The sequence below is a fragment of the Nicotiana tabacum genome, chromosome 19, assembly GCF_000715075.1.
Source record: "Nicotiana tabacum cultivar K326 chromosome 19, ASM71507v2, whole genome shotgun sequence".
In the NCBI taxonomy this organism is placed as follows: Eukaryota; Viridiplantae; Streptophyta; class Magnoliopsida; order Solanales; family Solanaceae; genus Nicotiana; species Nicotiana tabacum.
Window position 1 is genome coordinate 51,405,487 of NC_134098.1, and position 25,233 is coordinate 51,430,719.

General features: G+C 35.4%; 2 protein-coding genes and 1 long non-coding RNA gene across 3 annotated transcripts; 2 read left to right on the forward strand and 1 right to left on the reverse strand.

Moving 5' to 3' along the window:
* The first annotated feature begins 12,665 nt into the window (after positions 1–12,665).
* Positions 12,666–17,848, forward strand: LOC142173226 (uncharacterized). Its single transcript, XR_012702681.1, has 4 exons — positions 12,666–12,828; positions 14,256–14,393; positions 14,502–17,274; positions 17,390–17,848. It is a non-coding gene; the product is annotated as an uncharacterized LOC142173226 (long non-coding RNA).
* On the reverse strand, positions 13,859–17,666 carry LOC107779202 (uncharacterized). The gene is made up of 8 exons (XM_016599574.2): positions 16,696–17,666; positions 16,418–16,550; positions 15,830–16,045; positions 15,543–15,698; positions 15,193–15,445; positions 14,686–15,086; positions 14,462–14,578; positions 13,859–14,376 (listed from the first exon to the last, which is right to left on the reverse strand). Exons 1-8 carry the CDS (start codon positions 17,664–17,666, stop codon positions 14,041–14,043), a joined length of 2,583 nt encoding a protein of 860 aa, XP_016455060.1. The 3' UTR covers positions 13,859–14,040.
* A 2,663-nt stretch (positions 17,849–20,511) lies between the features above and the next one.
* LOC142173480 (uncharacterized) lies at positions 20,512–21,375 on the forward strand. The gene is made up of 2 exons (XM_075239077.1): positions 20,512–20,931; positions 21,061–21,375. Exons 1-2 carry the CDS (start codon positions 20,512–20,514, stop codon positions 21,373–21,375), a joined length of 735 nt encoding a protein of 244 aa, XP_075095178.1.
* The last annotated feature ends 3,858 nt before the right edge of the window (positions 21,376–25,233 follow it).

The window sequence follows — 25,233 nt, forward strand, 5'->3', positions numbered from 1 at the left end:
TCGAAATGGCGAAAGTTGAAATTTTGGAATGTTTGACCGGGAGTGGACTTTTTGATATCAGGGTCGAATTCTGATTACGGAAGTTGGAGCAGGTCCGTAATATCGAATGTGACTTGTGTGCAAAATATGAGGTCAATTGGACGTGATTTGATAGGTTTCGGCATCGGTTGTGTAAGTTGAAGTTTCAAAGTTCATTGAATCCGAATTGAGGTGTGATTCGTCGTTCCAATATTGTTTTGTGTGTTTTGAGGCATCGAGTAGGTCCGTGTTATGTTTTTGGGCTTGTTGGTATATTCGGACGGGGTCCCGAGGGGCTCAGGCGTATTTCAGATTGTGTTCGGACTATTTTCCTCCATTTTGGCCTTGCTGGTGTGTTCTGGTTTTCTGGTGCGTGGATTTTTCTTCGCGATCGCGGATCACTTGATGCAATCGCGTAATGGGAAAATGGAGCTGGGGTGTTTCTTATTCGCGGTCGTGATTGGCCAGAAGCGATCGCGTAGCTTTGTGTTGAAGATTGTCCGCGTTCACGTATGAGGAACTGCGGTCTCGAAGTGTTGAGGTTTGGCAACTGGAGCTGGATGCCTTATTCATCGCATTTGCGTAGTTGGAGACACGTTTGCAAAGGTCTGAGCCAGCTGTGAGTCGTGTTCGCGTGGTGTTTACCGCAAACGCGAAGTGTATTATGCCTGGGCAGATTACAAAGTACTCTATTTCGAGGGTTTCGGCCATTTTTTATATTTTGGGAGCTATGGAGCTCGGATTGAGGCAATTCTTGAAGCAATTTTCACCATATGAATTGGAGTAAGTCTTCTCTACTCGGTTTTGGTTATATTCCACGAATGTATCTTCGATTTTAGCTTTTGGTTGATGAAATTTAAAGAGAAAATTGGGGGTTTTGGCCTAAAGTTTTATAATATGAATTTTTGAGTTTTGAACATCGAATTGGGATTTGAGTAAAACTAGTATGGTTGGACTCGTAATTGAATGGGTTATTGAATTTTATAAATTTTGTCGGGTTCCTAGGTATGGGCTTGGGTTGGGTTTTTGGCCGATTTTGGGCTTTTGATTCAAGATTTGATCTTCTTCAATCGGGATTTGTTCCTTTAGCATTGTTTGATGTATTTGAGTTTTTTGGTTAGTTTCGAGCCGTTTGGAGGTCGGAACGCGCGAGATAGCATTTTGGAGCATCATTTGGCTTGCTCGACATTGGTATTGGCTTGTTCAAGGTAAGTAACTCTTTTAATCTTAGTGTTGAGGGTATGAAACCCTGAAATACATGCTAGGTGATGGGCGTGTGGGCGTGCATCCTGTGAATTGTGATTCCGTTGTTTCCATGGCACTGTATAGTGGCCCTATTTTGTTGATATCTGTGTTATCACCATGTGATAAAGTAGTTAAGCTATCAATCATGCTAAATATCATGTTTAGGCTTTATGCTGATATTGTTAGGATCCATAGTGGTCGTTTCTTGCTGTCATCTTACTGATTTCATTGATATATTGTACTCAGTCATATTCATGCATTCATATCATATTTCAGTCTCAGTTGTTGTTTATTGATACATCATATCATTATTGTCGGGCTAGTTTCATGGCATTGTGAGCCCGTGAGTGAGACTGGAGAGATTGATGACTGAGTGAAGCCGAGGACCTGAGTGAGAGTGACATTTTGGGATCGGGCTGCACGGCGCAGCATATGATATTGATTATATTTTATATGGATCGGGTTGCATGCCGCAACAAGCCTTCGAGCTCCATATATATATATATATATATATATTATTGGATCGGGTTGCACGCCGCAATAATATTGGATCGGGCTGTACGCCGTAATAATATTGGATCGGGCTGCACGCCGCAACAATATAGTGCTTGGGCTGAAGGAGCCCTTCCGGAGTCTGCACACCCCCAGTGAGCACAATCGACTATATATATATATATATGTGGATCGGACTGCACGTCGCATCGGGTATTATACAACGCTAAGTGATTGAGTGTGCTAAGCCTTGAGCATAGTGAGAGAGAATGCGAGACAGTGAGATTGAGTACTCTGAGAGTGTGAGTACATGAGTTCATCTCTGAGATGCATTGCATTGACATGCACACATGACATACAAGCATAGAGATGTATTTTTCTCATGCTGTACGGTATCACCTCATTCATGATTTCTCACACATGTTGACAGGTGGGCATAGTGATGCATTTGTTTTACACTGGTTATCTGGAAAGAAAATGAAATATCTTATTTATTATTGAAAGGAGTTTTTTTGGAAAATTATTATTTTCAAACTTATTCATATTTTTGGTAACTCTGGTAAACGATTTGGGTTTTCATTGAAATATTCGAAAGGCAGAACTATTTTTAAAAATCATGTTTTTGTTGAAATTGTTGGGTTACTTTTGGTATTACTTGTTTTATGTTGTTATGAACTGTTGTTGGTTATTGAAGTTGGAACCCGACCTTGGTACAAGCTCGTCACTACTTTCAACCTAAAGTTAGGTTTGTTACTTATTGAGTACATGTGGTCGGTTGTACTCATACTACACTTCTGCACCTTGCGTGCAGATGTTGGCTGTTATTATTGCCGTGTTCGATGGGAGCTGGATTGAAGATGTACATGCGTCCTGGCTGTAGCTGCCTCTTGTTCGTGGTAGCTTTAGATCTATAAAAACTCTGTTTATGTACTATTCAAACAGATTATGTATTTATTTCATTTCCGCTTTGTAAACTCTATTCTTAGAAACTCATGATTTGTACTACTAGTTCTTGGAGAATATTTAAGATTAAGATATTTTATTACTTAATTTCTTTATAAATTATTATTGGAATTGGTTAGTGGTTAACTGGCTTACCTAACAGGTTGGGTTATGTGTCATCACGACTAGTCAGATTTTGGGTCGTGACACTAAAGGAACTATAATCTACGACTAAAGGATAGAAAGATAGGTGAAGAAATACAATACAAGAGCTAAATGGGGCTATAATCTACAACTAAAGGTCACAACGAAAATGTGCAAAATTGAACAGAACTACTAAGTGATATTTGAAATAAAGATTCAAAATAAAGATGTAAACAGGTAGATAACAATATAAACAAGTAGACAAAGCTATCACTAATGCAATTAATTTGACAATACTAGGGCAAATACTAACTAAAGATTCCAAAACAAAATAGGCGGGCAAGGAAATACAAATATACTAAAATATCAAACTATTAAATTATCAAGACAAGAGAGAAATAATAGAACTTGAATTGCAACTCTTGAAATAAACGGAAATCGATGTATTGCGAGATGAAGAATAATCTCGAATTGAAATTGTCCGACCAGTACGTGGAATAGCAGGATGGAAGGAAAAAAAATTCAGTTCTTTGATAAAAAATTACCCAACCAATACAAGAATTAGATGAATATGTGCGGGTTTAGACAGAGAAACTCGACGGCGGAAGCCTGAACTAGCTAATTGAAGGCCCAAAATTAGAAAAATAGTAGAGAATAATTATCAAACTGCCCTGCTGCGAAAACCGTTAAGAAAATCTATTAAAGCCTTCACAAATTCCTCGATCTATATCAATCTTTTCAGCAAACTTTCTCTTTCGGATAGCAAGGTCAAATCTCTCAAGCAACTCTAATTTATTCACAATCTAAAAATATTATATAGGTCATGCTAAAATAAGTATAACTAATAAATACTAATATTAATTACATAACTAAGCACTAAAGAAAAAGATAAACTAAGTTATGCATTTTTATTATAAACTAATGTAAAACTAAAATAATTATTCAACACTATCGTCATTCCTAGTATTGAATTGAATTTCTTTTGTTAGCATTAGTATTGATTTGAATTTTGTTTGAGTTACTACATTTATGGGCTTTAAAATTTATTTACCATTCAAGAATGTTAAGTCTAAACTTGAAATAATATGTTAAAAGATAAAAGTGTGAAAAAGTTTAAGAAATATTTATAAATTACATTACAATAAATATTTATATGTATAAAATATTTTTAAAAATTATATAAATGTACTATCGGATTGGTTTGATTTTGGTTTGACTTTTTTTAGTTTAAACCAAACCAAACCAATTATGGTCGGGTTTTATTTTTCAATACCAAACCAAATCAAATCAAACTACATCGGATTTTTTTCGCTTTGACTCGGATTATTGATTTGGTGCGATTTATCGATTTTCTTTGTACACCCCTACCTGGAGGAAATAAAACTGATTTTGAAATTAGAGATACATAACCAAAAGTTGTATTTGGATCAAATCAAAACCAGAACCAGAACCAGAGATAGAATCAAAACCAGAATAAGATTTAGAGACAAAACTAGAACCAAATTCAGGATCAATTACTTCTGAGCCTACTTTAAGGAGATCTCAAACAATTTCTAAAGCTCCAGATAGGTTATCTCACTCTCTTTATTATTTATTGCTGACGTATGCTGGAGAGCAAGAGCAATTTATTGAAGCAATGCAAGTGATAAATTCTCATAAGTGGAAGCTAGTCATGAAAGAAATGATACTTTTAAAAAAAAAGACATAGGCACTTTTGGAGTTACCAAAAAGATAGAACATCTTACAAAGTAAGTGGGTGTACAGGGTCAAAGAAGAGCATGATGATGAGAAGAGATACAAAGCACAACTAGTAAAGGGAAGGAAGAGTTGATTAAAATGAGATCTTCTCTCATGTAGTCAAATTAACTATTATAAGGTTGGTGCTAAGCATCATAACTGCAGAAAATTTATATTTCGTGCAGTTAAATGTTAAAACTACATTCTTAAAGTAACTTGAAGGTTTTCAAATTCGTGATAAAGAAAATCTTATGTGCGAGTTGAAGAAAAGCCTATACATTTTGAAACATGCTCCCTGATAGTGATATAAGAAATTTAAGGATTCATGTATAACAATGAATTCATGAGATGCGAAATGAACCACTATTGTTATATAAAAAATCGTGATGAAATCCAATATTATCTTATTGTTGTATGTTAATGATATACTGATTACAGGGTCTACCATAGATGAGATTGAATGAATTAAGTAATAGTTGACATGGGAGTTTAAAATGAAAGACTTAGGACCAACCAAGCAAATATGTAGGTGAAAACTAGCAAAAATAGTTCTGAATGAACCTTAAGGTTGTCTCAGGAAAATAAATACAGGAGGTACTAGGCAGGTTCAGTCTTCATGATGCAAAGACCAAAAGCACTCTACTCAAAAGCCATATTAATCTGTCGAATGACCAATTACCAAAGACAGATGAAGAAAGCAAATACACGTCCAAAGTTCTGTATACTCACTCTCACACCTTCTTTTTCCGGAGAGATAGGGGATATGGAGTTTTTCCAATTAAAGTGACATTATTCGAAATGAGATTATTTATTTAATCAGAGTCGCCACTTGGGATAATTATTATGGTGTCCCAAGTCACCGGTTTATTTTAAAATCCCAAATCGAGGAAATTGACTCTATTTTTATGGTCCGCGAACACAGAGGATTGGGTAAGAAATTCTGTTAACCCGAGAGAAGGTGTGAGGCACTTCCGAGTTCCGTAATTTTAGCACGGTCGCTTAATAATTAATAATTGGCCTAATTTTTTGATTTATTACACATTTAAAACCTATTGTGCATTTTTACTTTTTAACGGCTTTTAATATTTATGAAATTTATTTGAACAAGCCGCGATATAGCGAACTCGTTATTTTTGTACACATTGCAAATCGCGCCACGTGAAATGTACTCGTGATTTGCAACATGTTTATTATTATTAATTGATTTGAAGTTGTAAGGTCGAGTCACGTGAAACGCGCGCTCGAATTTGGGGTTATGTATCATGACTATGCCACGGGAGTCGTACCCATAGTCACGATGATTTAAAATTAATCGCGCCTAAAGCAAGATACGATGTTCATGAGTTAATTTGCTAAACTACTTTGAGATTATTTGTGAAGCTATTGAATTATGGAGTTTATTGTGAATGTCGTAGGTATTATGAAAGTCATTTGAAGTTATATTAATTTATAAAGGAGAGCTAGCTTACATGTTTATTGAGAACATGCCAACAATTTAATTATTCTTCTCGCTTTGGGCCCAAAACGTGAGTCATTTAACATTACTGACTAATGATGCCTAAAATTAATTTGCAAAAAAATCATATGACCCACTTAGCAATTAGTTATAAACTAACAAAACTAAACTAAGAAAGAATACTACTTAATAAACCTCAAACAACTAATTAGAGATATTATGCAAATAATCAAACTTATGAGCATTTATATCAATGTAATCAAGCAGACTCTATTCTAACAAATTAATATTCAACATGATAAATTCAAAGAGAAGTTTAAAGAGAGGATGAACCTTTATTGCTAAAATTTCCAGCAGGTACAGTGAAAGAGAAGCTCCAAAACAGCAAAAATCCAAAACCAGCGCTTAACCAGGATCTCAAACGACGGAATTCTAACGCGACTTCACTTCGGCGTTGGCTTTTGACGGTATTTTTTGGGGCTGATTTTGGGTGCTTTGAAGCTGGATTTTGGGGTATTTTGGAGTCTTAAACGGGGTGATGAATTGCAAAATTTTTCGAAAGAAAGAGGAAGAAAGAATGACACGAGTAGAAATTCCCTTAACGTAGAAGAAGAAAAAAATTCTCTCCATTCCCTCCTCTCTCTTTTTTCTCTCTTCTCTCCTCACATTTTCTCTTCTATTTATAGAAAAAAATTCAGAATTTTTTTAGTGTTTTTTTTAATTAAAAAATTTCCACTTCCCATTTTTCTTCTTTTTAAAGAATAAAAATAAATTCTCCACTTTTCTTTACTTTTATTTTTTAATTTCTCACTTTTACTTTTATTATATTTAAATTTTCACTTTTGTTACTTTTTTTTATTTTTCACTTATTATACTTTTCTTTTTTTAATTTTCACTTTCTTTTACTTTTTTTTTTTAATTTTCACCTACCTTTACTTTTATTTTTTAATTCCAACTTTCTTTTAATTTTCATTTTTTAAAAATTTTCACATTCTTTTACTTTTATTTTTTTAATTTTTTACTTTCTTTTACTTTTTTATTAAATAATTTTCACCTACTTTTACTTTTACTTTTTAATTCCATACTTCTACTTTTCATATTTTTTATTCCCATCCAGAATATTTTTTAAAAAATAATTGTTTTCGGTTTTTAAATTTATTTTATTTTAAAATAAAGATAAAAATAAAAATAAAAATAATATTAATATTAATAATTGACCTTTTAAATTATATTTTTATTCTTAACCTATATAAAAAAAATATAACAAAGCTAAAAAATATATATAATATTTTAAAAAATATTTACATAGTGGGAGGTGATAAAAATTCAAATATAGTATGGTTGATAAAACTCACCAGTAGAAAGTTTGATGTCTGTTATGGTTGGTACTAGACCAGACATAGCCATGTAGTTAGAGTTTTTAGTAGATACATGTCATATCCAAGAAAGGAGCATTGGGAAGGTACAAAATAAATTTTACGATATCTCAAAGGTACTTCAAGTATGGTACTTTATTTTAAAAGGAGCAATATTATCTTACAAAAATTTGTTGATGCAAACTTAGGCAGTAATTCAGATAGTCGAAAAAGTATCATAGGCTACGTGTTCACTTTGGGTAATACTTATGTTAGCTGAATGTCCAGACTTCAGAAAATTGTTGCTATATCTACAACTGAAGCAGAATACATGACAATCTCAGAAGGTGAAAAGGAGATGATTTAGCTCAAAAACGTTTTGAAATAACTAGGTTAGCTCAAGAACTTTTTGAAATAGCTAGGTAAAGAGCAAGACAAATGTGAATGCTTCAGTGATAATCAAAGTGCAATTTATCTTGCAAAAAAATTATTATTTCATGCAAGATTTAAAAAAAAAATCCAACTAAGGTATCGTCATATCCGAGAGTTCTTAAGTGAATGAACTCTTTCCCGACAAAAGATATCATGATCGAATAACCCGGCAGACATGTTGACCAAAGTTATCGGTGTTGATAAACTGAGATTTAGCACTCCTCAAACGGCCTTCAAGACTAATAATATTGTCACGACCCAAAATTTTCAACCGACGGGACCGTGATGACGCCTAACATTTCACTTGCCAGGCAAGTCAACGTTAGAGAATCATTAAACCAATTTCTTATTTCCATTCAGTAAATAATAATAATTAACTAAAATAAAATATAAAAAGTACAAAATATCATAAAACTGTATTAATTACTACCATCCGGATCCGGAGTCATAATTCACGAGCATTCTAGAATTTACTACAAATAATAGTTTGAAAGAAATACAACTATCTGAATGAAAGAAAATAGTAGGACATAAAAGATAGACGGGGACTTCAAGGTATGTGAACGCCGACAGATCTATCTCGAGTCTCCGGACAGCGGACCAGTAGCAAATCTCGATCAACCTGAGCCGGTATCAAAATCTGTACAGAAAGTGTAAAGTGCAGCATTAGTACAACCAACCCCGTGTACTGGTAAGTGTCGAGCCTAACCTCGACGAAGTGGTGACGAGGCTAAGGCAAGGTACTTACAAATCAACCTGTACAATTTAACAGTGTATACACAAATAACAGGAATGAAGAACTAAACAGGAAATGTCGGGAGGGAAAACATACTGAGGGGAATACAAGATAAAGAATTACAACAGAATGATCACCGGAGCAGTCAATATACCATGAATCAACAAGAATAGTGAATACAGTAAGGAAAAATACACGGCATCACCCTTCGTGCTTTTACTCTCAATCTCACCATAAAATTAATAGAAATGCCGCGGCATCACCCTTCGTGCTTTTACTCTCATATCATGGCACGACATCACCCTTCGTGCATTAACACTCTCCCTTACTATAATGCAATGCATAAATAACAACAGGGAGACAGAATAACAAGTACAAACCTTACTTCAATATTTGGTTCCATAATATCAATCTCAACTTTGAAATAAAAACTCAATTATCACTAGAAAATCCGTAAACATGATAAGAACGATAAATTAAACAATACTAGCATAACACGTAGCAATTTGACATAGGAAAAGACAATTTAAGAAAAACAGATAAACATGAAAAAAAAAACAGGTAAATTTGGCGGCGCATAAGTACTCGTCACCTCACATATACGCCGCTCACATGGATTTCACTTAGCAAGTAATCTAATGTTCCTAATTCCCTTAAGTCAGGGTTAGACACAACACTTACCTCGCTCCGAAGGCCACTTAATTCTCAATCACAACTTTTCTTTTGGAATTCACCTCCAAACCACTCGTATCTATTAAAAAACGACTCAATAATATCAAATATTTCTAAAGGAATCAATTATATTGCATAAATTAAATTTTCCAAATTTTCCTCCAAAAAGTCAAAAAATTGACCCGGGCCCGCTTGGTCAAAACTCGAGGTTCGGACCAAAATTCTTTTATCCATTCATCCCCGAGCCCGAATATATAATTAATTTTGGAATCCGACCTCAAATTGAGGTATAAATCCCCAAATATTTGAAATCCCTAGTTTCTACCCTAACCCCTAATTCTACCATGAAAACTCTAGATTTTAGGTTGCAAATTCAAGAAATGTAATGGGTAATTGAAAGAAAATGGTTTAGAATCACTTACCAATAATTTGGGGAAGAAATGGATCTTGAAAAATCGCCTCTCACCGTTTTGTTTTTGAGAAAAAAGAATTTTGACTAAAATACCGTTTTTGATTATGTTTTATGCACTGGGCGACAGCATATATCATGTCCGCGAGGCCACTGTCGCGTTCGCGAAGGGTACTGAATGCCAAGCCTTCGCGTTCGCGAGACCCAGCTCGCGTTCGCGATGGTTACTTTCCCTTGGACTTCGTGTTCGCGATGAAGGAACGACCAAATCCCCCCTCCCCCCAGGTCCCCACATGCTTCGCGTTCGCGTTGAGCCAGTCGCGTTCGCGAAGAAGAAGTCTCAGCCTCATCCGGTTACTCTTCGCGTTCGCGAGAGGACCTTCGCGAACGCGAAGAAGGATATGACAAATACCAGAATCTGTAGAAAACCAGATTTTCAAAGTCCAAAACATCCCGTGGCCTATCCGAAACTCACCCGAGCCCTCGGGGCTTCAAACCAAACATGCACACAGGTCTAAAAATATCAAACGGACCTACTCGCGCGATCAAATCGCCAAAATAACACCTAGAACTCCGAATTTAGCACCAAATCGAATAAAATTCTCAAGAACACTTTAAAATTTCTATTTTCTCAATTGGACGTCTGAATCACGTCAAATCAACTCCGTTTCTCACCAAATTTCACAGACAGGTCTTAAATATCATAATGAACCTGTACCAGGCTCCGGAACCAAAATACGGACCCGATACTAACAATGCCAAATATCGATCAATTCTTTAAAATAATTAATTTTTAGAGTTTTAATTTTCATTAAAAATTCATAACTTGAGCTAGGGACCTCCAAATTCGATTCTGGGCATACGCTCAGGTCCCATAATTCAATACGGACTCACCAGAACCGTTAAAATACGGATCCGGACTCGTTTACCAAAAATATTGACCGAAGTCAATAAAAATCAACTTTTAAGGCAAAAATTCTTATTTTCATTAGTTTTCAACATAAAAGCTTTCTGAAAACCTGCCCGGACTGCGCACGCAAATCGAGAAGGATAAAAATGAGATTTTTAAGGCTTAAGAGCGCAGATTCGAGTTCTAAATTATAAGATGACCTTTTGGGTAATCACAAATATGAAGGCGCCAAAATAATATATTTTTTTCTTTATGGTATGATATGAGTTTAGGAAGAGATTAATGATAATAAACTCATATGTAAACAAATACTCCATAAAAAGAGAGAAAAGACAAAAAGATTAAAAAAGAACTACAAAAGAAAGAAAAGGTCACAATTGGTGGCTGGCAAAATGTGAAAGAAAGAAATTTGCTTACAAATTGCGGTGTTGTGATACCGCGATTCACATCTACCCTGCCTATATAAAAATATTCGCTCTTTATATATAAATCATCCCTCCCATTTTTCTTTCTCTTTTAGTATCAATAAAGGTATTATTTGTGTGGTCCTGAAGTAGGAAAAAATTCGAATTACATAAATCTTTTTTTCTTTTGTGAAATTTATTATTTTTCTCTTATAATTTTTTTTCTTCTATTAGCTTGAAACGCTATACTTCTACTATATAATAAGGGAGAACAATGAGGTTTTTGCAGTCCTCATATATATGTTCGGGGTACCTTTTCTTTTGTTTTTTTGTTTAGAAACTTTAGATTTGCCTTTAGGCTTTTTCTCCTATTGTCTTTGGTCCATTGCTTTTACGTATTGTCCTTTGGTAACTCCGATGCATGTCATGTGTACAAGAGAAAAACGAAGGCTGAGATTCACTCTTACTAAAAACTTTGAAAGGGCCTAACATTTTGGTTTTATCCTTTTCCTTTACAGAATCTTCTATTTATTCGTTTTCTTTTGGAAGTTTTTAATCTTTTTTTTTTTTTGAGAAGTTGGAATGCTTCTATTCATTTCTAGATAACAGCATTACACATCCTACATGTCTCATTGGGATTATCATGCCTTACATTAGTAAAAATCTAAAGAAGAGTCTAAACTAGTACTAGACATTACATCAGTAGAGTTTGTAAGAACACATAGGTTCCCAAGCTCGGCCAAATTATTGTGAACAATAGTAGGAATATTGTTATTAGTAACAATATCATCCTTATCCGCCAGTACCAACGTTCTAAGGAGATGCTGGTAATATAGCTAGTTGATTGACGTAGGCCTATTGAGCCCTTGAGTAGCCAAAAAGTGAGCGACCTTGTTGCCGGACCATTTGAATTTCTCAACTTCGTCAATCTTTACAAGTTGGGTACGTAATGAATCATACCATTAAATTAAATTGTGTTAAGCATTTCTTTGCTAGTTCAAGACAAAAAATACGCATTACACCAAGTTTAATCAAAGACAAATGATATGTATTTATTGATTTGTTAAAAAATACTTTATGAAGGAGTGATTATTTTGGAAACAACAATTATTAAACACTTCAATAAATAGAACCGTTTATGTTAGTTCTGTTCCAATTGCTGCTTGATATAATGCAACCTTTATAATTCTCTTCGCGTGAACAGCACATAAATTTGGGGTAAATTTAAAAATTACCAGATTTATCAAGGATAATTGAAAAATAGCTACAATTTCAAAAGTAATTGAAATTTAGTCACTTTTCATATAAAAATAAATTTGAATAAAAATACTGTTCAAAATTCGAAAAATATTCCAGCATAATATACTGGAGTTCCAATATAATATACTGGTCCAGCAAAGATAATATGTTGGAAGTTTATACACAGGTATTTCAATTTCTAGTATATTATGTTGGAACTTTTCGTGTGTTGAAACTCCATCATAATATGTTGTAAGTTTATATACATGTGCATCATTCTCCAGTATATTATGCTAGAACTTTTCGTGTGTTGGAGATTCAGCATATTATACTGGAATCTCATACACATGTGCATTATACTCTTATATATTATACTGAAACTTTCCGTGTTGTAATAAAATAAATAATGATTATTTTTAATTACTTTGCTAACGCGCCTATTTTTCAATTAACCTTCTAGGCCGTCCTATTTTCACCATAAATTGGTGTGTTCAAAGAGCCCAACAGGCAAATCGATCAAATCGCAACGAAATCAACAGGAAAGATTCGGCGACTCACGAAATTAACGGGCGAACGCCGGCAGCTTAGTGACATCCAAATCAAGTTCTACTTTTCATTTAAGTTCTACTACGAACAGGTTCGCTTCTGCTGTGTTACTCAGCTCACCCGGACTGGTTCCAGTATTTTCTGCTCCGGCTCTAATTTTTCTCTTAATTGTTGGCGCTTTTCAATCTACTCAGTTAGATTCTGTTGGAATTTTAGCTAGCAGGGAAATTGAGGCAAGGAAATTCTCTGCATCATATGATTTTGACCTTAATATATCGGTAATTGTGTCCTAAGCAGCTGACAAAATAAGTTTTTGCATCAATGAATATATTATTTGAATGTAACTGAAAACCAGAAGCTCAGATTATTTGCTCACGTTTTTGCTGCTTTTAATTGGACCACTCTGTTCAGAAGACTTTTAGATGGTTAATAGCCTGTTTGGCAAAGCTTCTAAAATCGGAGGTGTTTTTCTCGAAAATATTTTTCAAAAAAGTATTTTTGGCGATAATCAGATTGTATTTGGCTATTTAATTTGAAAAACACTTTTGAATAGTAATTAGTGTTTGGCCAAGTTTTTAAAAACTGTTTCTAAGTGTATTTTTATCATAAGTGTCTCTCAGAAAAGTGCTTTTGGAGTAACCTACTTTTTTCTGCTTCTCAAAACTGATTCCGCTTATCCTCAAAAGTACTTTTTTTTCTATCTAAGTTTGGCCAAACACCTCAACTTTTTGAAAAAAATACTTTTGGCCCAAAAAAAAGCTTGGCCAAACAGGCTATAAAAAAGTCAAGTTTGGATGTTAACTCTCTGAAGGCAAGTACTTAGGCAATTTTTTCCTGTTAGAGTTCCAACACGCAGCATGTGACATATGGAATAATTGTAACTATATATAGCAATCTTATGAAATAATGGGACTTTGGTTGTGTTGGTTGGCAGCAGCTAAAATCAAACTGTACTTACTGGTTCACGCATTCCACTCAGCCAAAATCAATAACTGATAATTAAGCTCGAGTAATATCTAAGGGATTTACTTATTCCTATAGACTGCTGTATTTATTCACTCATGGAGAAGGGTGCTCTCAAACTCTACAAATAATTTCCGTTTGTTCAACTTCTGGTGAAATTTTAATGCAATGATAGTCTTTGATATAAAGTCAAATGATTCTACTAAATACATTCTTCACTACTTTACACGTGTATTATCACCAACATCCATGTACTTATGGAATAGAAAGAATGTTAAATGCTACTTTCATGGTTATGTGCCCTAAAACCAATTGCATCGTCTATCTCTAGGCTGTTGCATTATAAGACATTGTATTCGCTGAGTTTTTCCAAGAAGGTTTCTCCAACAGGAGAACCATTTTTAACAAAAATGGCAGGATATCCTATTGGTGCTTCCACCCAAGAATCGGAACCTTGTGTTGAATACAGTTTTCCTGTCCAAATATGTTTCCATGAAGAGCTTTCTCCTATCGGGAAATAGACCTTAACATTTTCTCTGCCTTTGTCTAGCACAGGTACCACAAGTATCTCTGTGCCAACTAGGAACTGCTCATGTGTTAAGCTATATACATGTTCATCTTCTGGATAGTGAAGGAAGAGATGTCGACAAATTGGCAGCCCTTTCTGACAGGCTTCCTGTGCAATTCAAGAAGGTATTAACTCTTAGATCTTTTGGTTTAAAATTTTGATTTGAAAAAACCAGATTGTGATCGTATATTACCTTAACTAGTTGAATCCTGTAAAACTTCCATGCTTTGTAGATCTTTGCAAGACGTGCAAAATGTGACAGTGTTCTATTATTGGAGTAGAACTGGCTGTTGCAAGATGGCTTGTTCCCCTGAAGTGAATGTTCAGAAATGGCAAAACTCGTTAAATCTTTCAGCATTGGGAGTGGAAAGAAATAATCATGGAATTTCATTCCAGGGGATGGAACGTTAAACTTACTTCATGTGTCCGGAACACGGTGGTGAAAGCGGCAAATTCCATCCATCGCAAGAGAAGCTCTTCACTTCTGTGATACTTGAAAAATGGTAAGTTTACTGCACAATAGCCTCCAATATCACTGTGATTAAGAGCATATCCTGAAAGTCCTCCGCTAAGCAAGCCAACCACTGCACTCTTGATGCCATCATTTTTTTGCCAACTCACCATTTGGTCTCCCTCCCAAAATAGCATTGCCCACTTAGGAGTATCCCTATAACCAGCCCTCATGAAGAAAACCAAAGTTTCCTCTGGATCTTCTCTCTCTTGGCCTACGTGTGTGCTTCGCCATTCATCCACAAATTCCCTGTTGAGTTTTGCCCATAATTCTGGATATCTATTATGTGCTGCAATTGGATCTTCACCTGAATAATTAAACACAAATGTCGGAGAAGTTTTTTAACTTTGGTTAATTCAGCAATAAGGTGAAAGAAAACTGAAACCTGGTGCTACTTTTTGACCCTCTTTTACCTGAATACAAGCAGGCATCCACTGGAAGGCCTTCGCCAAAATCTGCCATCCATCCTCTCACTCCATCATCCACCATTTCTTGCAGAATCTGCTTGAACCAATTCGCGGTATGTGGATGTGTCAAATCCAGCATCCCTACATCAAATGCTGTATTGGGCACCATATACGGTTCCCCATTCTTGTTTTTCACCAAGATATCCAACTTCTTTGCCTCCTCAAAATGGTGTCTTCTTATATTTGGCTTTTTATCCATCTGCAATTTTGAAGCAAAACTTGTAAAGGTTGTCCACTAGCAGTTCCACACAATAAATGGTAAATTTATGTCACGAAGAAGGTTATATGATAAATACCGGAGCCAGACAAGGATTGCAATATGTCATCACTTTGATATGTTGCATATTAAGGTCTCGAATTAGTTGTTGCCATCCTGAGTATCTCGTTTCATCTGCTTCCCAATTCCACCAAAGTTGTGACCCAATGACTGTCTCTCTCTGCCCTACCCAGTCCTGAACGAAGAGTATATGAAAAAGATCTTACGTATCTGAATCAATTTGAGTATTCTTTCTATGGGATAAAATGTGAAAGTAAGAAGGATGAGGCCTAGAATCTTTTTAGTTCCTTGTTAGAAAAGGTGTACCTGCAACCAGAATGCTGATACTGGGACATCATTTCTTTGCATTTCATTCCAAATGCTGCGGACGGTGTCCGTGCCACCTTGCATTCCCACCACTGCACCAGAAATAATCCACTCTGGAAGAGGTGGGGGCCTTCCAATGCTTTCTGTGAGATGTTCAATGAGCTCACAAGGTGAGTTGCCGTGCAGTATCCGACCTTCAAACGAGTTCCCATGTAACTGCAACAACATTTTAAATATTGAGCTGAGTATGAGAATTTGAACAAAATGTACATTTGAAGATTTCGACATTCTTTCCTTCATATTCTCTGCTTTAGCACTACATGTGTTGGGATTATTTCTTCTGGCCTGAATGTTCTTTTTGATATGGTACGAGATAAGATTGTCTTGTGTATCAAGGAAAAATACAAGTAAGTTTTATGCAGCAGATACTGTTGTATTGAGTTGATGTTGGCCTGGTTAAAATTTTCTGATAGTGCGCTGTTAAAATTTAACTCTTTAGCTTGAGTTACACTAACAATATTCGAAAATTTCTGGGCTAAACAAGATCATAATTACGCAGGAAGATAGGAATTATCAAAAGTCACCTACCTGTATTTGAATTCTATCATCTCTTGTTAGATCAAACACTGAATAGTCATAACCCTCCAAGTAAAGTGACCTCATCTTTGATGTCATGTAGAATGGTGAAGGAGCATAAGTTGTGCTCCAGTCACCCCCTGCCCTACATTAGACAGTAGTGCTTATTTGAGTCTTTTGATAAAAGCCTTATGATTGACATAGTTTTCACACAAGGGTTGAGTCAGAAAGATTTTCAACATAAATGGAAAGTTTAATGTAGTCTCTATGAGAAAATAATAAAAATGTACCTGTAGCTAACTAAATTAGCTGCAAAGGTAATAGGTTGATCACCTCTTCCAATCCCTTGTTCTTGAACAAAAATGGGGACCCTCTTTCCTTTGAAGTCCAAATGAGAAAATTGCTCGCCGAAACCAAAGAATCTCTCATGTCTTTCACTTGCATATGTTACACAAATCCTATTGAAATCACTGACTCCTGCCGTTTTCATCACCATGTTCTCCTCAGCTGATGAAACAGTGACAGTCTTTTTTCTTGACAGAAATCCAAACCACCCAGCTCTACATCTCCGAATTCGACCAAATTTTAGAGAAAAGCTTCTGTAAGTTCTTGGAGAAACTCTGTGTGGAAGTTGTAAATCTGGTTTTCCAATTCTCACTTGGAAACCAACTTGATTACAGTTTTTCTGATCAAACAGAAGCCAATATCTTGCACGAGTGGAAGTTTCTTTCTCTGAAGATTCCATCAACTCTTTTCTTCTTGGAAATCTAACCTTCTTCTTTCTTTTATTGACACCATAAACTTTCCCTGAGATCATTAAAACAGGAAACTGGGAATTCTTTGGCAAAACTTGATCTTGTCCATGTAAGGTAGTGATATCATATTCATTTATGATCTTTATCTCTTCAATGGTTTGGTGATTACATACCAAATGAACATGTTTATCTTTGATCAGAAATGAACCTCTGCTTTCTTCGACTTCAGTTTCAGCAATGGCTGCAGAAATGAAAGCTTCTCCAGGGATGGTGGACCACAGGGACCTTGCAGGATCAGACTTGTGTGAGATTGAAAGAAATCCTCCATCTTTTGAAGACCAACTCAACTGGAAATCTTTTCCAATGGTGTAGATCTGATGTGAAGAAGGAAGTTTCTGAAAATTCAAGATTAAAGTTCCATATATCAATGGGAGAGTCTTTGGGTTGGAAGGGAAAGGATTGTTGAAATGTTTGTGATGCTTTTTGGTGATTTTCAAAGTTGCCATGTTGAGAATAAAGTTCTATTCTATGTGCAACTACTATTTATACACATCGTATAATAGGCATGTATAATAGTCTAAATATTTTAATTTTCTTCTGTTGGAAAATGAAAGTAGTACTAATACTTATGGGGGACATAAAAGTCGTTATATCAAATTTAGTTGCACATAGTTGGAAACTTTGACCACGTTCTCTTCTCTCTCGAGTGTTTGTAGCTGGCGCCTCTATAGATTGTTTCAAGAAAGTATAGGATTTTCACCCAATAAGATTGTTTTTTAAAAGGGGATGGACTTTTAGGAGTTTAAGTATAAAGGCTACTTTCATTGTCTATATGCTTTCAGAATCTCCCCTTACTTTTGGGAAAGATTCAGAATCTAGTGTTGAATCTTAATTCCCACAAATAGCGCAATCTTTTCAACTTAGTAAATTAAACAAGGTACAATCTTTTCACACAATGTACAATATCTCATGTAATGCAATTTGTTGTGATAAAAGTAAAGTTACCTTCTTCTTCTTTTTTTCTTTTTTCTTTTTTGCTGAAGAAGACATATTTTATATAAATAAACTTACTGTTACAAAAAGTCACCCTACGATAGAAATTAACGTGATAATATGATAACAGACGAAATATTCGGTTTTCTAATACAATAAGCTACCGGCTCTGCCATCACGACAATTGCTCTAATTTCAGTAGAAAATGTTTTAATTTTTTTTGCATTTGAGATAGTTTGATGTGGTATTTAATCTTTGACCAATGAAAAAAATAACAATTTTAAGAATAAAAGCTAAAACCGAAACTAACTCTCCAGCCATATTAATTATGATTATATTTTGTCTCAAGTCTAAGGATTTAATGATTTGCATTTCCCCAAAGATGACTACGGGATTTGTATAAGACGTAAAGCAAATGACAAATGTAGCAAACTTTATATGAAATGTAGCTCGGATGATGCAAAACTTAACATTTGACCTTCAAATTCAAAATAATATATGATGACCAGATGGTTAATGTAAATATTATTATTAGTATTAGTGTATATAAATTAAATTTTTTCCCCCATATATCCACTTGTTTTAAATGGCACCTGAGCATCATTTTCACAAGAAGTTACCGACCTCTCCTCTACCGCGTTAATTTATCAATATTAGCTTAGCGGTTCCTTAAATACATTATCCAACCATAATCGAACAACCATACGGAAAGCTCAGCACATAATTTTTTGGGTACTAGTATTAGAACCTGTGCGATAAGTATACAATAACAAAAAATATTAATAATATCAAATTGTGATCTAACTTGTTCGAGCACATTAGGCTATATTACTTTAACAAAATTATAAATATCTTCTTATTTTTAATTGCAATATACCCGATAAGAAAAACTCTCTGATATTATATCTTTATTCTAAATTATAATAATAAATTAATCTAAATTATAAATATTAGATATGATTTTTTTTTGGCATATGTTGGAGCGCAGTACTTCTGGGGGTGGATTGTATCTGGATGGAATATAAATTAAATACATTATGCACCTAGACCTAATTAAGTCTACTGTCTACCAATTGAACTCAAGAAATATCAGCTTTGCTTCTGGACGTTTGAATATTTTTTATTTTTATTTTTTCTATCTATATTATATGGAAAGCCACGATGGTGGACCAAGGGTCTGACATTTTTAGCTATATGACTAGTGGTGGCAAAGTGGTTAAAATAAAATAGTTATTCACCCATATTATCCTTTAAAAATTGGGTTGGATAATGAACTTTTTGAAAATAGGTCAAATATGGATAAGAACCATATTATCCACTTATAAAATGGATAACCAATGGATAACGAATGAGTTTAACTTTTACATTTGTAAAGCCTCAAATTGGGGGTTCCTAAAGTTTGGGAGACTAGGAATTCTCCCCAAATTAATCATATTCAAGAAGTCATGGATAATATGGATATCCATATTATCCGCCGATTAATACGTTTTTTATCCGTACTAAATATGGGTCAGGTCGAATAATTTGTCCGTTTTTGCATGACCCATTTTCGATCCGACCCGTCCGTTTTTCACCCCTATATATGACCGAGTTGTTGATTGTATTTACTTGCTTGAAGAGGCAGTAGGTGAGGAGAAATACTTAATTAGAATGTGATTCGTAGAAACTATTATTTTGTATGCATTGTTGGTACGCATATGTAGGTTATAGTGGTTACAAGCCGATAATTAACCATAGTTAGTTCGTAGAGTTAACTGTAGAGTGTATCGTTAGTTAGTTAAAAGTTAGTTAAAGTTAGGTGGTTAGAAGTTAGTTATTTACTGTATATATACAGTGTACATTGAATGGAAAGTTAACAGATTTCATTTCCAAAACTCTCGATCTGTTCTTCTCTTCTCTTCCCTCAAACTCTCTCTTCTTCTGAACTCAACTCTCTCATTGTTGATAGTCATGGCAGCTAACATGGTATTAGATCCATCGGCTTAGATCTAGATCGCAGCTCTAGTTACGTCTTAGTCTTCTCAGAAACTTCAATTCAATACTCTTTACTTGAATTGTCTTAGAGTTCTTCTGAGCTAAAAAAAGCTAGGGTTTGTGAATTGGATGGAAATTTCCCAGAATTATTCTCTGCGATTACTTTGCTGCTAGAAAATGGTGATTAGAGATGAGTCGAGTCCTTCGAGTGGTTTACATGTTCCTCCGAACACAAGAAATGGTAATTTGGGTATTGGTATAACAAGTTTTCCAACAATCGATCACAATCATCCTTTGTTCTTACAGCCAACAGACACTCCAAGTAGTACACTGATCTCTCTTCAACTTACTGGATTTGACAATTATGCCTTATAGAGTCGTGCTATGAGAATTTGCCTTTTAGATAAGAGAAAATTAGGTTTTGTTGATGGTCGATTTCCTAAAACTAGATTTGAACCTGAACTACATGATCAGTGGGAGAAAGTTAATGTTGTTGTCCTATCATGGATTATGAACTCTGTTAGACCAGGTATGTTGAGTAGTGTTCTGTATGCTTCTGATGCTCATAAGGTTTGGGAGGATCTTAAGAAAAGGTTTGATAAAGTCAATGGTTCTAGATTTCTGTATCTTCATAGAGAAATTCATAATCTGACTCAAGGAACCATGACAATAGCGGATTACTTCTCTAAACTGAAAAACCTATGGGGTGAATTTAATGCACTCATGCCTTGTCCTACTTGTCATTGTCCTGAATATAAGAAATATGCTCAGCATTTTGAAGCTTATAGATTATTGCAGTTTCTGGTAGGTTTGAATGAAACCTATGCTCAATCTAGGAGTCAAATTATGATGATGTCTCTGATGCCTAGTATCAACAAAGCATAATCCCTACTTATTTATCAAGAAAGTCAGAAAAGCCTTGCAAACTTTCAGCAGTCTATGCTAGTTACTGAAGGAGTAGAAAGTATAGAATTGTGCAGTAATAAGGGTAATGGAGGTTCAGGTGGTAACTACAAGTTCAAGAAGAATCAGGTTCAATGTGAATACTGCCATTTCAAGGGACACACCAAAGAGAATTACTACAAACTCATAGGGTATCCACATGACTTTAAGACCAAAAAGAAAGGGCATGTACTTACTCCTGGTCTATATACAAATGGTGCCACTAGTATAGACTTTACTGTAAGAGATACTGTCAACATGAACACTCAATCATATTGTGCACTCACTCAAGCTAATGCTTCCTAGAACAAGGGAAGATATTCTTGTCCTTATCCACAGCAACAAATTGTTTATCCACAATAGCAGCTCCCTAAACTCCTGCACAAGCAACAACAATTATGGATCTGATTGAGATTTTTTACCTCCTCCTCAGTCAACCTCAACTCTTGTTTTCTTCACTAAGGAATAGTATCAGCAAATACTTCAGTCGTTGTCAAAGGGAAATGAAAAAGGCCCAGGATCGTCTAGTAGGTTGGCTGCAACAGGTAATTTGATTGCCTTAATGACCAACTTTGTCAATAAGAACAGGATCATAGACACTGGTACTTCAAATCATATGACCTCTAGACTTGACTTGCTTAAATCACACGGTTCAATTCAAAATGCAAATAAAAATATAGTTCATTTTCCAAATTGATAGGTGGTGTCTGTTTCTCACAAAGGGGATGCTACTGTTCTTAAAGATCACACTATATCTAATGTGATGTACATACTAGATTTTAAGTACAATTTGCTGTCAGTATCTCAACTCACCAAGGAGATTCAGTGCTTTGTTGCCTTCTTCCCTAACTTATGCATTTTCTAGGATCTCTACAGTAGTCAGGTGAAGGGGATTGGTAGGGAGAATCATGGACTGCATATTCTACAAGGAGAAGCATTTCAGAACTCCTTAACACAGTTTGTTGAAAGATGTCTCAATTCAGTTGTTGTATCTTCTGATTCTGAGTCTAGTTCTAGCTTTAGTACTACTTTTAATTCTAGTACCTGCTCCTCTAGTAATCTGTGGCATAAGAGGTTGGGCTATGCCCCTATAGATATAATAAAGAAGCTCAATGTAATGAGTAATTTGAAGATATGTACTCATGAACATTGTACTGTATGTCCCTTGGAAAAGTAATCCACACTGTCTTTTTCACTGAGTAATTCAACTACTAAGTCTGTTTTTGAATTAGTACATTGTGATATCTGGGGACCCAACAGCGTGCCAACCTTTGATGGATCTAGTATATGACTATTCTAGAAATACTTAGATATTTCTTATTAATTCTAAGTCTAAAGCAGTGGTAGTGTTGAGAGACTTCCTAGTAAAAGCAAAAAACATGTTCTCTACTGGTGTGAAGTACTTGAGAACTGATAATGGGAGTGAGTTCTTCAGCAATGATTTTACATATTTGCTAGCCATTCTTGGGATCATGCATCAGAGTTCATGTGTGTACACTCTATAATAGAATGGAGTTGTGGAAAGGAAGCACAAAACAATCCTAGAAATGGCCAGGTCTGTCAGATTTCAAGCTTCAATCCCCCTAAGGTTCTGGGGTGAGTGTCACTACAGCTGCATATCTTATCAATCTACTTCCTTCTAAGGTAATAGGGTACAAGACTCCTTTTGAAATGATTTATTTGTATCCTCCTTCACTACAACACTTAAGAGTCTTTGGGTGCTTGTGCTATGCATCCAGTCCCAAAGTGCATGTCAAGTTCTCAACTAGAGCTATACCAGGAGTTCTTATGGGGTACTTATCTACTCAGAAGGGTTATATCTTGTATGATCTTTACTCAAAAACATTCCTAGTCAACAGAAATGTCATATTCCAGGAGGACATCTACCATTTTAAGCATATTAAACAAGTCAGCAATCCTTTGTTTCATGTGCTGGAGTTTGTTCCTTTCGATATTGACAATTTAGTCTCTTCCACCACATATCCTCACAACTTCTCACAATCCTCTCCAGCAGCTTCAAAAGAAAACAATGTATCTAACTAGTTCCATCATCCAAACACAACTGCAACTCTAACTGTAAGTGAAGCTCCACTGGTTGATACCCTGAGTACACAAGAACTCAGAAAGTCCTCTAGAACCAGTAGGCTCCCCCTCAGTGGCTACAGGACTATGTAGTCCAATCCAAAGGATCCAAATGTGTTGATCCTATCTAAACTCATGTCACATATTCACATATCACTCCATCATACTACCAGGTTCTATCAGCTTACTCAGCATGTACTGTGCCTCAATCATTCTCAGAGGCAGTCAAAGATCCTAAATGCGTGGATGCCATAAAACTTGAGATAGCGGCCTTGGAAGACAATCACACTTGGAGTATTGTGGATTTGCCTCCTAGGAAGAAGCCTATTGTCTGTAGATGGATTTTTAAGATCAAACATAAAGCTTCAGGGGAGATAGAGAGGTTTAAGACCAGGCTAGTGGCCAAAGGCTATAGCCAAAAGGAAGGCTTAGACTATAGTGAAACCTTTTCACCTATAGCAAAGATGGTGACAGTTAGATCCATTATTGCTCTTACAGCTTCAAAGTAGTGGCTCATTTATTAGATGGATGTGCATAATGCCTTTCTCAGTGATGATCTTGATAAGTATGGATTTTGACCATTTATTAGTACCTTCTTGCCTTAGTTTTAGTCCGAAAGTGTTGATTTATATTCCCAAAACTAATAAAAGTGTGAAAATTGCAAGAATGTTGGAGATTTGGAATCTAATAAAGAAATCCAACTCAAAAAGGAGTGTTCCGGCTCACAAGGCAAGAAGGGGTGCAGCAGACCAGAAGTGCAGTCCGCAGAAGAAAGTGTGGACCTTAGAATTCTCTATGCGGATGCATATCTGATATAGAAGCCCAGAAGTGATTGAATAGAAGTGCGGACCGCACATAATTTGTGCGGCCGCAGAACATGGCCGCACTGACAAGAATTCAAAAAGTTCAGAAAGTGTGCAAAATGAGAAAGACTAAAGCCTTGCCAGAAGTGCGGACCACACATGAATTGTGCGGCCGCAGAAGCTGAAGTGTAGCCGCATATTAAATTGTGCGACTACAGAATCTCTTAACCTACAGATTCAAGCAATGTACGGACCGCACATGGAATTGTGCGGCCGCAAAACCTCCCGAAGGGTATTTTTATCAGCGAATTTTGGGCCACTATAAATAGACGGGAATCACTTTTTTAGGTCAAGTTTTGAAGTTTTTTTCGCTGTAGCCGTTCTAGTTTACCATTTTGGGTAATTTGTGATCATTTTGGGACAAAAAGATCATAGTTTATCATTTCAATTTTATAGTATGATTTTAATTATTGTTTCTTCTTTATTTTCTTCATTTTCTACTATGAGTAGCTAGATACTTACTAGGGTTGTGACCCAACCCTAGTGTATAAACCTTATGGGTATTTAATTTAATATTTGTTTATGATTGTGTGTTTGTTATTTAGCCTTGTTCATGCTTTAATTTTCAAATTAATGGTTAATAACATTGATTCATGCCTTTTTGACTTGGTCTTTACTTGAGAAAGAAGGACCTAGTCTAGGAAAGCTTGGCTAACAAGAAATTGGGCTAGTTAAGGATTTGACTAGCCTAGTTAAAGGGTTTGAACTAGAGATAGAAAAAACGCAACTTGAGCTTATATTAACTATTTAGCTTGATACTCATTTGGGCTTGAGAAAGCCAAATTGAAAAAAATCACTCTATGACCGAGAGGTATTGAGTGGATAACTTAGGGTTGAGAGATATTATATACCCCAATCAATAAAACAAGTGTTAACATAATTAACCCATTAGGCAAACACCTAGGCGAATGTTACATCCATAGGCTTTTTACCTATTTAAAACAACCAAAAACAATTAGTCAATTTCTAGTTTCTTCTCTCTAGTTAATCATTAATAGCGTAATTCATAGAAGTAATTTGCAACACCAACTTATTTGGAAGTGTAATTAAGTTGTTTCTTCTACACGCATCAAGTGTACACTCTAACACCCAAGCTTAGCTCCCTGAGGAAATCGACTCCGACTCATAGTTGGGTACTATTCTTCCAGCGAACTCTTCCACTCATTGTTGAGTATGGATTGGGAGTGGATCAATTTTTGGCACCGTAGCCGGGGAGTTA

Coding starts and splice junctions, on each gene's coding strand:
- LOC107779202 (XM_016599574.2), bottom strand. CDS start 17,666: ATGGCAACTTTGAAAATCACCAAAAAGCATCACAAACATTTCAACAAT. Junction 16,046..16,417: donor ATGATAGAATTCAAATACAG/GTAGGTGACTTT, acceptor ATGTTGTTGCAG/TTACATGGGAACTCGTTTGA. Junction 15,087..15,192: donor GGATGCCTGCTTGTATTCAG/GTAAAAGAGGGT, acceptor TTAATTATTCAG/GTGAAGATCCAATTGCAGCA.
- LOC142173480 (XM_075239077.1), top strand. CDS start 20,512: ATGAGAATTTGCCTTTTAGATAAGAGAAAATTAGGTTTTGTTGATGGT. Junction 20,932..21,060: donor ATAGATTATTGCAGTTTCTG/GTAGGTTTGAAT, acceptor GCAAACTTTCAG/CAGTCTATGCTAGTTACTGA.